Source organism: Zosterops lateralis (assembly GCF_965231275.1).
Source record: "Zosterops lateralis genome assembly, chromosome: 5".
In the NCBI taxonomy this organism is placed as follows: Eukaryota; Metazoa; Chordata; class Aves; order Passeriformes; family Zosteropidae; genus Zosterops; species Zosterops lateralis.
This window is the reverse complement of record NC_139766.1, coordinates 54,195,554-54,209,868: the sequence shown is the minus strand read 5'-3', so window position 1 is coordinate 54,209,868 and position 14,315 is coordinate 54,195,554. Positions and strand designations below refer to the sequence as shown.

Genomic DNA, 14,315 nt, shown 5'->3' with positions numbered 1-14,315 from the left:
GAAATAACCACTTACTCATATAGTCTTGGCAGATTGTTTTTCTGTGAATTTTTCATGACAGCATTTGCAAGACACTCATCTAAAGCCCAACACTTGCTAAAAGAAGATGACTATCATGCATGAAAGTACCAGTCAGTTTTTGGAAAAGAATTTTATCCCAGGCTCCATGCAAGAATTGTGCAGCCTAGAATAAGACACTAACAACTGCTTTGCTGCCTTGGGATCTACCTGCCCTACTTCATTAGCTGTAGAGGCTCTTCCTTGAGAAGTCATGGAAAATATCATTAATTTATAATCGTAATTACAGAACATGAGACTAATTTCAGAAGATAACACTTTGCCATATAAAATGTTACTGTCAATGTACCAATGTCTGCTACGCAACTGCTGAGCTAACCTCTCAAGTGTCTTCTCCTGAAATCCTTTGCAAGCCCCACATGCTCTGTAGAATGCTGGGAAGCCACCTTCACCTCCAGCTTTTATATTTTTTTCAAATTTATTTTTACTGTACCAACCATCCCTTCAGCCTTGATCTGGCAAACTTCTTGCATGGAGTGCCAGCCAATGACCTGCACTGTGAGGCACTTGGCTGCAAGGAACCGGAGCTCAGGAAGGCACAGCTTTCCTCTTGTTTCTTTTACAATCCTCTCCTATGACCAATTACATATTTTTTTGCAGAAGAACAGGTCTGATGAGGATCCAGCTGTGAATGTCTGGGTGCACTGATCAGCAGTGTGCTCTCTGCTGCCCACCTACCCACATAGAGGACTCCCTCTTTCGTCTTTCCTGCTGCCTCTGCCACACCCTGCTTGGTTTTTTCTGCTGCTGCTACGACTCCCTCCTTTGCCTTGGAAAGCCCTTTCATGAACACATCCATGGCTGAAGACTTTCTTCACACAGCTCTAGAGAAAACAAAAAAAAACAAAACACAGTACACACTTTCAGTAAGGTTTTTCCTCAGCTTTTTATCCCACAAAGGGGAAAAATATTCTAATGGGAACACAATTACTTTAAAATGATATTATTTATACCCCCCAAATTGCATAGCTACATGAAACAGATACCTTATTTCCATAGAATCCTATAGAGAGGTTGCCAGTAATGCAACTCTGATTGGAAGATGGTTCCATTGATATAAGTACTCTCCTTGCCTATCAAGGCATCATTTCTCCCAGAGGACAGTTCTGTTCATGTGCTGAATGAACGATTTAGCCCTGTGATTTGATGATACTCCACCTCCCATCCAGAGAAAAAAAGCCAACTTAAAAAAACCAAACAAACAGCCCAACCTGAAAACCAAACCACATAAACCAAAACCTCTCACAAATAACAAGTGTTCACTTGTAAGAAAATGCCATTACAATTCAAAACTAGAAGAAAAAAAAAAAAAAAAAAAAAAAAAAAAAAGCTGCATTTCCATTAGTCCAGCATTTTACACACAGTCCACACAATTCTTTCAGAAACTGAGTTTTCCTGAATGGGCTCCTTGCCTGCATCACGACTGAGAAAATATTTTACTAAAAAGCAAAAGCAAGAACACAGGATTTTAAAAGCACTGCACTAAAGCTACCAAGAGAGTCCTCGGGCAGCAATTCAATCCAGTGCTAGCTACACTGAAACAGTAATTAAAACCCAGAATCAGTGTCCCTTCAACAAATCCATTATCACTAGCCCTTTCTCTTCCTCCACCCACACAGACAGAAGTGCTGCCTGTTATCTTCTCCTCTTTGCCAGAGGCTGAGTAGGAGGAATGGATGTCTAGGAAGGATCTGGGCTGTCGCAGCTTTCCACTAACTCGTGACGAGCGTGCGGAGAAAGGCGGCGATTGTGCTCCAGCCGAGCTGCCCACGGCACCTGCCGCCCCGGGGATGGAGAAGGGGGTCCCTTACACACGGTGCTGGGTGTCAGCCTTACAGCCTTGCAGCCTCACAGCGCTGGGGGAGGCAGAACCGGCCCGCGGGACCCTCCGGCCCCGCCACCGCCCCGTCCCCGGGGCAGCGCCGCGACAGGTGCGGGGACACCTGGGGACCGCATCCCACACACACGGACACCTGGGGACCGCATCCCACACACATGGACACCTGGGGAGGGAGGAGGGAAGGGAGCACGGCGTCGCGCCCGTATATATGTGTGTGTGAATGTACCTACACGTACTCAAACACAGCCATGCATATCAATACACGCACACAGCGAGGCACCTACCGAGGAGAGCAGAGCGGCGCGACCATCTGGGCACCCAGGGGCTCCCGCGGACACGGCGCCCGCCTCCTCCTCCCTCCCTCCCTCCCTCCCTCCCCCGTGCCCGCACGAGGATGCTCAACAGGGTGCATCTACCCAGCTATCCCTGATATTATATATCTATATGGCTATAATTCCATGCGCTCCCCGCCCGCGCGGCCCCGCCCTGCCCGCACTCACCGCCGGTGACCCGTTCCGAGCGTGGGGCGGGAGCGGAGCGGGCCCTGCTCAGCACATCCCGAGGCGCGGAGCCCGCCGGCTCTGCTGGCACCACCCCGGCCGCAGCCCCGCAGGCGGCCAGAGGCGAGGGCGGGGGGCGGGAGGATGCGCCGCGGGAGGGAGGGAGGGAGGAGCGGCGGATCTCGCTCCCTGGTGAGTGTGCGCCCCCCGCCCAGCCCCCCGCGCCCACCCTATCACGTTCTCCGTGACAGTGAGGTGGGAGGCGTGATGAACTGGGAGCACCTGTTCCCTGCACGCAGACCGAGAGAAAAGCAAGGGTAAAAGGCGAGCCGGGCGACTCGGTCCCCCCCGGGGCTCCGCACAGTCACCACTCCCTCCAAAGGCTGGAGCGCCTCATCTTAGGAGCTCATCATACAAGGAAGCTTCTTACACCCCTGAGTCACTTCACCAAAGCCTTGGAAAATCTCCCCCAGCTTTTAATGGCTTTTTCATCTACTTCCAGATCTTCGACCCTGAATGGCTGCAGTTCAGTGTGACTTTTCTCTCAAGATCCATGATCCCAGCTCGTTTTAAGCACGGGAGGTGATGCTCTCGCAGGTGTAATTCGAGGCTTAACTCTATTGCACACACACAAGAGTTTTCATCCCAAATGAAGCCAGTACAGCCAGACTTGCCCAACCCTTATGCCTCTGCTGGCATCCTTCACCACACAATCCATAGCCACTGCCACCCAAATCTTAAACTCATGCAGAGAAGTCATTTTCTCCCCAGAAAGGGAAACCTATCAAACTTCTCTATTTTGGTCACAGAATTTAAGCATGAAAAGCCAAGACCAGTAGGAGACAAGGCACTAGAACAGATGGACCTTCAGCTTCAGTACATCAATTCAAATCCTGCAAGACTCACAGAAACAGCTTGGGGTATATTGCACTCCAAAAGGAGAAACAGAACATGGCATAGATGAGATACAAGGTTGTGAGCTGCAAGGAGCATCTTTTATCCGTCATCCCGTGCAGACAGCTGATGCATCATCCCTGGTTTTGTTTTCATGCTGAACGTGGTGCAGGGTCTTACTCTTGTAGGTTTCTTTGTAAGTCATAATATTTCTGTATTGTTTGGTAAATTTTCTTTTGCTTCATTCTACTAGTAGTTTTAATCAACTAAGCATTAGGCGAGAGATTTTACTTCTTTGTGTAAGAATGTTCAGACTGGGAGTACAAATAATTTTTTCATAATTCTGCCCTCAAGAAAACCTTAAAAAAAAAAAAAAAAAAAAAAAAAAAAAAAAAAAAAAAAATAGCCCAGACAAAAGATACCTCATCCATTCATTCTGTGCAGCACATTCATAGTTAGTAGTGCAACAGCTAGATGTGGTGTTTCTAATTTTGTCCTATTTTGAGGAGAAGACAATAGATACAGTCCCAGACAATAAATAAAATTTAATCAAAATCATATTCTTTGCGCATTAACTGGCCCAATTTATGTATTTTAGTATGTAAATTGGCTTGTTGAAAACCCATCAGTCATTCTCTGCTACCCTGAGCAGTAAATTTAGACCCCAAATTAGAATAAAATTGCACTCCTTATATAAGTATTATCTTCTAGATTTAAAGAAGGCTTTTGCTTTTCCAGCATGCAAGTAACTATGAGTATGAAATGGTGCTTTTTATTATGTTGATATAAATCCAGATAGACTTATTGTATTTAATTATGTTAGGAGAAACAGGTAATTCAGTATGATAAACAACCTTGTACATTTATGGCTCTATTTCTGAAAACTTTACAAAGAAGAGCTCAGATGTTTGCAACTCCTAGATTTTGCAAGCAGTCTTTTTTTTTGCCTTATGTTTATCAAAGGCAGGCATTATGTTCTGCTGTTAAACAAAGTAACAGCTTGTCCTTTAACAAAAATCGTGCAGCTAGAAATAGAGAGGTAAAGGCAAGAGAGATCAATTGCTGCAGCAGAAGTAAAGCTTAAAATTTCAGCTGTAGTACTCAAACTAGGCAGCTGTTAAATTCTAAATCATAGGTAAGAGGCACAGTAAGAAAAAAATTGAGTATAAATGTTGACACAAGAAATTCTTCATTCTGAAAATGAATGGGACTTAAGTGGAAAACAGATTAAATAGGGTAGAGAATGTGCATTGTGTCTCCAAGGCAATTCCTATTTAAACCACATTGTCTACAACAGCTGGTTGGGGCTTTTTTTAGGTTGTCTCTTCAGTACTATTAGTATCACAGTAAGTTCTCCCCTGAAGCCTTTTCTGTCTGAAGAAAGGATAGTAGCAAATAGATTGCCCACTGATCACATTTAAAACAAATCTTTATTTAATGACACTGTTTACTTCGCGTGAGCATCTAGAGCAAAAATCAATTAAGCAGTGCTAAAATCTTTAATCCATCTTGCCTTGCAGGCTAACTTACCGGTTTAGTTGCTAGTGATCAAGTATATCTACTTTATCACTAAGAAAAGAACAATTATGGACAATTGGAAAAGATTGCAGAGTAAAATTGATCAGAATTTTCTGGTTTTGGATTACTGGTTCACACAGGCTCCCTGTTACCACAGAACTGATAGGTGATGCTCCTCAGAGGATAGGCACCTTTGAAAACCTGAAAGCTCCAGTGTGAAGGGAAGGTGTATTAGGGCAGTCTGTTCACAGTTAACATTGATTACTCCACTGCAAGATCCTTCTACTGATTGCAGATAATCTGAAAATGGTCTTAATTGGATAAATACATTAACTGTTAGAAACTGTGAACTCTTTATGCACATGTAGTCCAGTCCTTGGATTTCTTACAGAACGGTTTGCTATGTGGATTCCTTTAGAGGCAACTGGGAGTTCAGATCAATTTTCTAGACTCTTGCATAACAATGTTTGCATTTCTGTTGCCACTCAGCTCCCTCTGTGGACTCTTGCTGTCTTTACTGACCATGCTGTAATTACCTGTGTGCATGGCCCCTTTCTGAGAGCTCAAAAATATGCTCAATTAAAAAAAAAAAAAAAAAAAAAAAGATGATCTCATCTTTGCTTATAGGTAAGCCTGAGATTTAGCAAACCATTATCTTAATACTTATCATGCTCGTAAGTGTTGTAATTTAACACTCCAGAGCATGCATGGTGTTCCCATGGTGTTTACTCATCTGAAAGTTAAGCACATGTATTAAAGCCTTCATACAATCAAGATGCAACTCATATCAGAGTTAATTTCCCAGTGGAAGCATTCTGTTTATTAATTTTAAATTAATATTTATTATTATGCAGCAGTTGCCATTTCCAGTTCAGTCCCATTGCAAAGACTTCTGTTTGTGAACTGTTTTGATAGATATAACTGGGTGTTCATTATGGGCTGGGTTATTGGATGTCCACTGTCATACAACCATTGCCAAGGGACACAAATAGAACTGATAAAAAAAAGTTTTAATTGATATTGACATACATGACATATATATGTATGTTGTATTGGAGTACTTGGAGATAGCTACACACCTACACACACAGATGTGCATATACATGTATATCAGGAAGACTGATGTATGTCTCTCATCTAGTGGATTTCAGGTCAGACACACTAATCTTGGCATGACTCTAACCAGCAGACAGAGGGGTCTCATAGCTTTATATCACCCCTGCTACAGGCAAAGCCTGCCAGACCTTTACCTCTCCTTCACTTGCAGTCAATGGCGAAGTTACAGAGCCATCACAGCTTTCATAAGCAATGGTAACGTTTCGTTAACTAATTAACCTATCTGGGCTAGAAATTCAGTCCTGAAGGGCACAGAAACTCTGTGTACCTGGAACCTTAAGCAAAGCTTCACTCTGAAAAGCAGTATCTTGAGTGCCAAGGAAGCGTCTAGTAGAATGTTTCTACTCAGAGACAACCAGTAGTAGGTCAGATGAGGCTGACCTAAAAGGCTGCCTGGCAAAATCAGTGTTTGTTCTTTAAGATATTTCCCACAGAATTACAGAATATGCTGAATGGAAAGGGATCTCATTGAGTTTTTCTCTTAGCCCTGCACAGGAACATCCCCAAGAGTCACACCATGTGCCTGAGAGCATTGCCTAAAGGTTTCTCGAACTCTGTGAGTCTTGGTGCTGTGACCACTTCCCAGGGGAGCTTGTTCCAGTGTCCAACCATTCTTTGGGGTGAAGTCCCTTTTCCTAACATCCAGTCTAAATCTCCCTGATACAGCCTCAGGCCATTCTATCAATCCTATCACTGGTCACAGAGAAGAGATCAATGTCTATCTTTGCTCTTCCCCTCACAAGAAAGTTGTAGACTGCAATGAGGTCTCCCCTCAGTCTCCTCTTCTCCAGACTGAACAGGCCAAGTTGCACAGCACCAATGAATTGATGTTACCTGAAAGAAACAATCACCTTCCTCACATGTAATGCAATGATCAGTCAGCATCTCATATAACTGAAAATGCTAATGCTAAAAAAGTGGAAATCATCAAGCCAGCGTCAGGTCTGTCTTGTCCCAAGTTGTGCTTGTTTGGGAAGCCAGCACCAGATCTCTCCAAGGTCAATGATAAGACAGCATTTTCTAAAGTAGCCTGCTGCAAATATAGGCATCTGAGCCAGTGCAGGCACAGCACATTAATTACCTGGATGGCAGCATTTCTCAAGAGGTGCACCAGGAAGGCAGCAGCTTTAAGTAGATACTACAGTTAGTTACCAGAAAACTGTTTGAACAGGTGGAAAACCCAAACAGAAGCATGCTTCATTCTATCAAACTGCCTTCTTTCTGTAATTTCTAAAGGAAAGTAGATATCACATGAAAGAAAAGTGGTGGTTTTCATTCAGATATTGACCTATAGGGAAAACCTAAAGTCCTCTCTGGCAACACATGATTCTCTTCTCATTTCTCTGATTCCTTTCTGGCTTCCCAGCCAAGTTGTCCCTTGGATATTTTTGCTGGTGCCACTCCAATCACCATAAACTTATAACACCATTATCAATTGCCAGCAGTTTTTTTGTAACACCAACTACTGGTTCAATTCAACTCCCATTCATGCTGACATTAAACCAGAGATTGACTCAGGGGAACCAAAAATATCAAAGGAAATATCATTGTAAACACATTATTATATGTTCTGATTTCTTTGACTCCTTTATTTATTACATGGAATCACTTACTGGAATCCTATTTTAGTGCAATCTCCAACCCACAGGCCTGTACCTTCTTGTTGATGTTTGTATTACCACAAAACATATAGGAACTTGTCTTGATCTAAAATTCTTAATTTTAAGGCAACACCCTGGGCTATTAACTGCTGTGATTTAGCTATATGGAACACTAAGCAGAGCACAGGATAACTGTGGGGAGCCATTTCAGATTTCTTCACAAGGGGATGTATACACAGGCTTGAGCAATGTAGACAATAGAAAAAAATTACTTTTCCTCATAATCACGCACAAAATAAATGTACTTGTAAATTTAATTTGAATTACCATTCCAGTTACAGCCTCAAGCTTAGATCTTGGGAAAAACACCCTACCTTAGAAACATTTAATTTCTGTTATGCTCTCCAATTTGTTTCAATTCACAGTTTGAAGCATTCACATTTGCAGTGATGCCCAAGAGGCAGGAGAAAAAGACTCAAAACATCACTTCAGTAAGAGACAAGACAGTTAGGTAAGGGACAAAGGGAAGACAAAGCAGCAAACAGGGTGGCAGTGGTCAAAATTAAAGGCCACAATCAAACCCAAGTCAAATTTGTAGGTATCTCAATGAGGGGTTTGTCCAGAAAGAAATTGCAGGTTGTCAGAGAGCTAAATAGAGATTTCTGGAGAATGACTTTACATGTGTGAAGATTTCCTTTTGCGTTTTGAAATACAGATGTAGAATTTGTGCAGAATCAGTGTCTCAGGAATTTACCTTCTTCTCACGGTACCAAACTACAGGAAATATTAATGCTATTTAAAAAGGGGTTTTTTTCCCTCCCCCATCAATATATTTTAGCATTCATTTCACTCATAACTTCTGATGAATGCCCCATTGTGCTTGATATTTTATAGTCATGATCAGACTTGGCTCAAAGGGGCTTATTGTCTTGGTTTCATGACAAGATACCAGCAGGGGAATAAAGCACAGATGAAGAATTTCAGAAGTAGTGAGAATGGAACAGGTGAACTATTCACAGTAACCAATAATCACAGATCACTGCCTTCCTAGGTACCAACTGCCCTGTGAAATGAGAATTTGACATTTCTGTAGCAGTAAATTCTTTGTACCCATGGTACATGCTCATAAATTATATTTTCTGCTGGCATCTTCATAACCATGTTACTAGATGCTTACAAAGTTTTCTCCAAAAATTAAACTCTTTCAGAACTACTTGAAATGGGCACAAATCAGAATTTCCTCTTGCTATCCATAACCCAAATGCAAATTTCATCCTTCTATGACTAGTCTGAATATTCTGGTGAAGAAAGGCATTCCCTATCATCAGCAAACTTGAGTTTCAATTTGACATATGTCTGATTACATGCATTTTAACTGAACATTTAAATTCCTAGATGAACTTTAATGTTCTTCGCTTAAAATCATTGTGCTGAACACTTTAAAGAAATGTTGATTATTATATATCCATTTAGTGATTTTAAAACATTGTATTTCAGTCATTGCTACTTCTGTCTGTTGTGAATAATATAGCATTTACACTGCAGGGGTCATCTGTGCTGCAAAGTACTAACAGCATGAATGAGAAAATGAGACCTTGACACTTCATTAAGCTATCTCAGTCTGAGAACAGCCTTTTCAGTCTCTAACATTTTTCCTAAGTCAGCTATGTTGCTCCCATCCAGTACCTTTTCATCACAATGTTACAGTTTTGCAGTTTTAACATATCTAGTGTGTAGTCAATGAAAACTACTCTCTCTTATTTTTTACTTCGGCAATTTCCATTTGACTTTACCTGTCTGATTTGGGCTACCATTTAGACTAGCTCTATGGAAGACTGATTCCTCACAGGGACCACAGAACTAACTTTATACATGTCCTGGTATGAGATGCTGAGTCAGCCAAAGTTATGAGGCTGATCTATCTTGTCCCTGTCTTAAAAGAGCAAAACATTCAAACAGCTAAGTATTTGCTTAGATTCTGAGTAGAATCTAAGCAAATAAACCAAATTTTCTAGTGAAGACAGGCTAGATCAGATCAACTAATTAGCCCAACTGAAAATAAAAATATTTATACCTGACTTCATCCCACATTGCTGTGTTCTGGCAGCAGCTTTTTCTTCCAGACCAGTTTATCGTCTTTCTGAGTTGCAGTAAGCAAGCCCTGTGTGTTCCCCTTTGGTCCTTGGAAACTCCTTCAGCCCCACCTGAGGACTGCTCTTTGCTCTTCAGCCACTATTGGGAACTATTCCACAAGCTCTGTGAGCTGTAGGGTTCTGGCTGCAGGTGGTGCTGTGTGGCCCTGCCATAGGACCTTCCCTCACTTACCGCTCCACAAAAGAGGACACAGTCTTTTTCTGCCTTCTAGGAAGTCTTCCTAATCCAGTCTTCTTGGGCCATTTCTCATCAACCAAGAAAGCATTCACACACTCTTAGGCTACCCTGAGATCCAGAACATTTGTGCATTTAAATGTCACGCCCTGTTCAGACAGAGCTTTGTTGCAGAGATGCAGCTGTGTTGTGCATGCTTGTAAATCTGGAGATAGTATGTAGTTCAGATATTGAACTGAAATTCCATGCTGAATATGGTGATGGTCTGAGCGTGTAGAAAACAAATGACATTTTAGTGTGGAGGATTGACCCAAGTGCTAGTGGCACAGTCTGAGACTTTTTTCATCTACGGTTGTCATTACAGATTTCAGACAGACAGCCTACATATGACAGAGGGAGGAAACTGTAATAGCCAGAACTGCTTGAAAGAAGCAAGCAATGCATTTAGTATTCATTGTAGAAACAGCAGAATAGTGTTAATCAATAGATCAGCAAGATCCTCTGGCAGTATTCCTTTGCAATTGTAAGGAGAGAGAAAGATATTTCTTGCAATAAAACCCTATGTGTAAGTCCACAAAGACAGGCTTATTCTTTTCTAGCTGAGAATATGGTAAGGATCAAATGTGTTTCTCTCAACAACATGTCTGCATAGGCACATGTAGGAAGACCTCAGTCTGCTGGAGGAAAGTGAGATTGTTCTCGGAGGCTATAATAGCATAATTCAGCTCTGCTGAGAAGCTCAGTGTGATGTGCAGCTTCCAGTCAAAGAAATGCATGGAAACAAAAGGGCCTTCTTTAGCCAAGGGTATGCTGCATTCACAGGCTTAGCTAGCTTGTCTATGTTGCTGCAGCTTCTATAAAAATCTTAGTGAGTCTCATTTATAGAATAGATCAATAGTTCAGCTTGCATGCCTCCTGCATGTTTAGTCTTGCCAAGCTTTGCCTTGTTCTGTGGTTTGAGCTTGGTGATCAGCTTATCACTGTGCAGCCACTCATTCACTTGCCCACAGGGGGATGGGGTACAGAATCGGAAGGGTAAAAGTACAAACATTTGTGGGTTGGGATAAAGACACTTTACCAGGTAAAGGAAAATCTGCACAAGCAAGCAAGCCACACTAAGGAATTCATTCACTAGCTCCCATCTACAAGAAGGTGTTCAGCCATTTTCCAGGAAAGCAGGGCTCCATCACATGTAATGGGTACTTGGAAGGTTAGTTAGGAATGTGCCTTCTTCTTTCTTTCCCAAGGTTTTATTTCAGAGCATGACACCATATGGTATGGAATACCCTTTGGGTCAGTTGTGTTCAGCTGTCCCAGTGTGTCGCCTCCCAACTCCTTGTGCAGCCCCAACCTCTTTGCTGGTGTGGTATGTGAGAGACAGAAAAAGGCTTGACAATGTGTAAGAGCTGCTCAGCAATAATGAGAACATCCCCGTTTCCAGCACAAATCCAGAACACATCCTTATACGAACTACTATGAAGAAATTTAACTTTATCCCAAACAAACCAGTACACTTAGTTTCATTTAAACAGGCTTTCAGTGTGGTTTGCAATCTTCCAGGCTTTCTTCCAAACGTGTGAGCAGCCATTAATGTTAGAAGCTCAACTCTACATTTGTTTCTCTGAGATGCTCTGCTGTGCCACTAGCTCTCCTATCCTGTTATACTTGGCGAGTTACAGCTTTGTGTCTCTCTCTTTTTAATGTACAAGACTCACATGGAGGGGCATGAAAAGTACGTCATTACGTTGTGGTTGAAGAAGAAGTTCAGTAACTCAAGCAGACTCATCAACTGTTTCCTCCAAAGGATTAACACATCTCTGTATTTGACCTTTTGCTATGTCCTTTTCAGATTTTAGATACTGAACTCTCTAGGCAGCCAGGATGTGTTGAGCCTCAATGAGAAATAGTCTTTAATGAAAATTTCTGCTTGTTCCTTCTGTTACCTTAACAACCAATATATGTACCTCTCAAGTTACATCTTCATCTGAAGTGCCTCCCTCTTCCACATGCATTTCCAATCTGTATATTCACTGAAAAATTATGCTGGAAATCAAATATTACACAGAATTTGTATATGCCTGTTTTTCCACAGTAATTGAAATTGTCAGATAGCAAGCAACTCTCTTGCCAAATTGTGTGGGTTTTTCTTTTTAAATTTACCACAATGAAAAAAGATAACTTCTTGTTTCAGCTATTGAACACCAAAGCAGAATTAGTAAGAGGCACTCAATTTCCTCATAAGGAAAGGTTCTGTCACATTCTACATTAACATGGTAGTAGTTTTCAGTGGAGGACTGCAGGTTTTTTAGACTTTTTTAAAAATTCAACTCTTCAAAATTCAGGTAAAGCAACAAGATTCTCAATGATTAGATATGTAAGTCTCACCGAAGTTTACATTACCCTTCAATACAATAAAGCTTAAAAATTGCTACCTTCCAATAATTTTTTATGGTGATCTGACTGTATGAAATAATTTCTCTGTGTGGGAATGCTTGTAGTTCAGACTCCTCAATTCAACAGTGTATATCAGCATGTTCTTAAATTTGAAATATGCAGAGCAGCAAGCCAGACTTCACACGTTTGATGCTTAATTTGTAGATAAGAGTCCTGACATTACTCATATTCTATACATTTTCTATAAATAACTGTCTCTAAGGCTTTTAAATTGTTGTAATACAAAGTTTTCTTTAAAGTCCATCATAAATGCACTTTGAAGATGTAACTTGTATTATGGATGTTAGATTTTTGTCCTTCAGTAGCCTGTGCACCTATTCTGTGCTAGTATTCCTTTTCTGACAAATCAGACCCCCCAAGTCAGCACAGAAAAATGTCTTGCAATAACATCATACTTTTAAAGTTATATTTGAAACTTTTAAGGCTTCAATAAAAGAAAGGACTTAAACCTTCTTGAAGTACAAGTTGAAACACACTCTATCAAGTCAAAAAATAATAGATTTAGAATCGATTTGATTTGTCAGCAAGGTTTAAACAGGGGAGGGGGGAGGGGAACAACCCAACCAAAATAAAAAAACATTTTCTATTACCTTTTGTTGAAAGGGTTACTGTTTACTTTTTATTTTATCAGCAGGATAAATTACTCTCCTTAAAATTCCAAGGAAATATTACTTGGTGAGTGCTTAATGACCACTAGGATTTGCTGGAAAACCCTTGACTAAATTTGTGATACTTAACATATTAGGGATGTCTGCAATTGCTTTCTCCTCTCCCCACTCTTCTTCATCTTTTTGGGTCTCAGATTTGCTCATGGGCTGGAGTTTCTACCTTCATGTCTTGAGCTGATCACACTCACCTCAGTCACTACATCAGATGAGACAAAGTAAAGAAATAGATCAATGTATATGCTCAGTTATAAGCTCTGATTTCAGCTCATCTCTTGCCCAACTTCTTTTCTTCCTCTTTTCTTAGCAATTTCTTCAGCCCTACACCTGTAAGAGAGTAGATTGAGATTTTTATCTTCAATGTAATTTCCATAAATTTGTATAAAGATTACATTTTTGGCAGGAAGTGTGCCTAAAGATTTCATGGTTCAGGTATATACCTAACCCCTTTCTGCTTATTAAGTTGAACCCTTTAAATATCTCTGAGCATCTTGCAAGAAAAAAACAGATTACCAAAAAAAGTCATTAATCTCCTCCTTTATTGCTGAATACAACAAACTCCTGCTCATTGCGCATGCTTCACGCTTTGTTGTAAAGACACCAGCTGGGCTGCTGGCTTGTGTCACCTTCTAAGAGAAACACCCCTTAATTCCTTTGAGGTATTTCCCTGGTGTTTCCCTGTTGGCCTATTTTGTTTCTCTGTTGGTTCTTTACCTCAGGAATGCTTGACTCATCTCTTTAAGACTGGAAGTGTGCTCCAGTGTGGCTCACACATTTCAGAGTCCCTGGCAGAGGGGCCTCACTGGCACCCTGTCCCTCTAACCTTTGCACATCACCCCAGGGAAAACCCAGACATTGTTATGTGACGTGTCTGTCACTCCCCTATCCCTCATGGTTTAAAGCTCTGCCAATTCCTCAGCAAAGACTGTCCTCTCTTGGTGAGAAAGGTGACTCCCATCTGATGCCAGAATGCCTGGTTCTATGCAGGCCATTCCACTGTCAAAACCTCCAAAATATTGACCAGCCATGGAACCATGCATTAATAGACTCAGCCCATCTGTTTCTTCCAGTGTTGCTGCCTTCAGCTGGAAATCTGGAAGAGAAAATAACTTGTGCCCCAGACTTCCTTACAAATGTCCCAAGGCCCTGAAGTCCTGTTGTGATGGCCCTTGGACTACATGTTGCCATTTCATTGCCCCCTGTGTAGGAGGTCAGTATTGGAGTACTCTGGCAGCTGCACCAGGCCAGGAAGTTTCCTGGCCATATCCTTAACCCCGGTCCCAGGGAGGCAGCAGGTGCTCCCATTGGCTTGGCTGGGTTG

At 41.6% G+C, this 14,315-nt stretch overlaps 1 protein-coding gene across 2 annotated transcripts in view; it reads right to left on the bottom strand.

The window, feature by feature from the left end:
* SNCA (synuclein alpha) overlaps positions 1 to 2,472 on the bottom strand; it is a 61,887-nt gene extending 59,415 nt beyond the window's left edge. Inside the window, exons 1-2 of one of the 2 annotated variants that reach the window (XM_083861974.1) lie at positions 2,419 to 2,472; positions 757 to 902 (exon numbers count right to left, since the gene is read on the bottom strand). In XM_083861974.1, the coding sequence (XP_083718100.1) occupies positions 757 to 877 (121 nt within the window). In that variant the 5' untranslated portion in view covers positions 878 to 902; positions 2,419 to 2,472. Of the gene's footprint in view, positions 1 to 756; positions 903 to 2,202; positions 2,317 to 2,418 lie in introns of those variants that run through there. The other variant, XM_083861975.1, reaches the window with a different exon arrangement.
* Between the last annotated feature and the right edge of the window lie 11,843 nt (positions 2,473 to 14,315).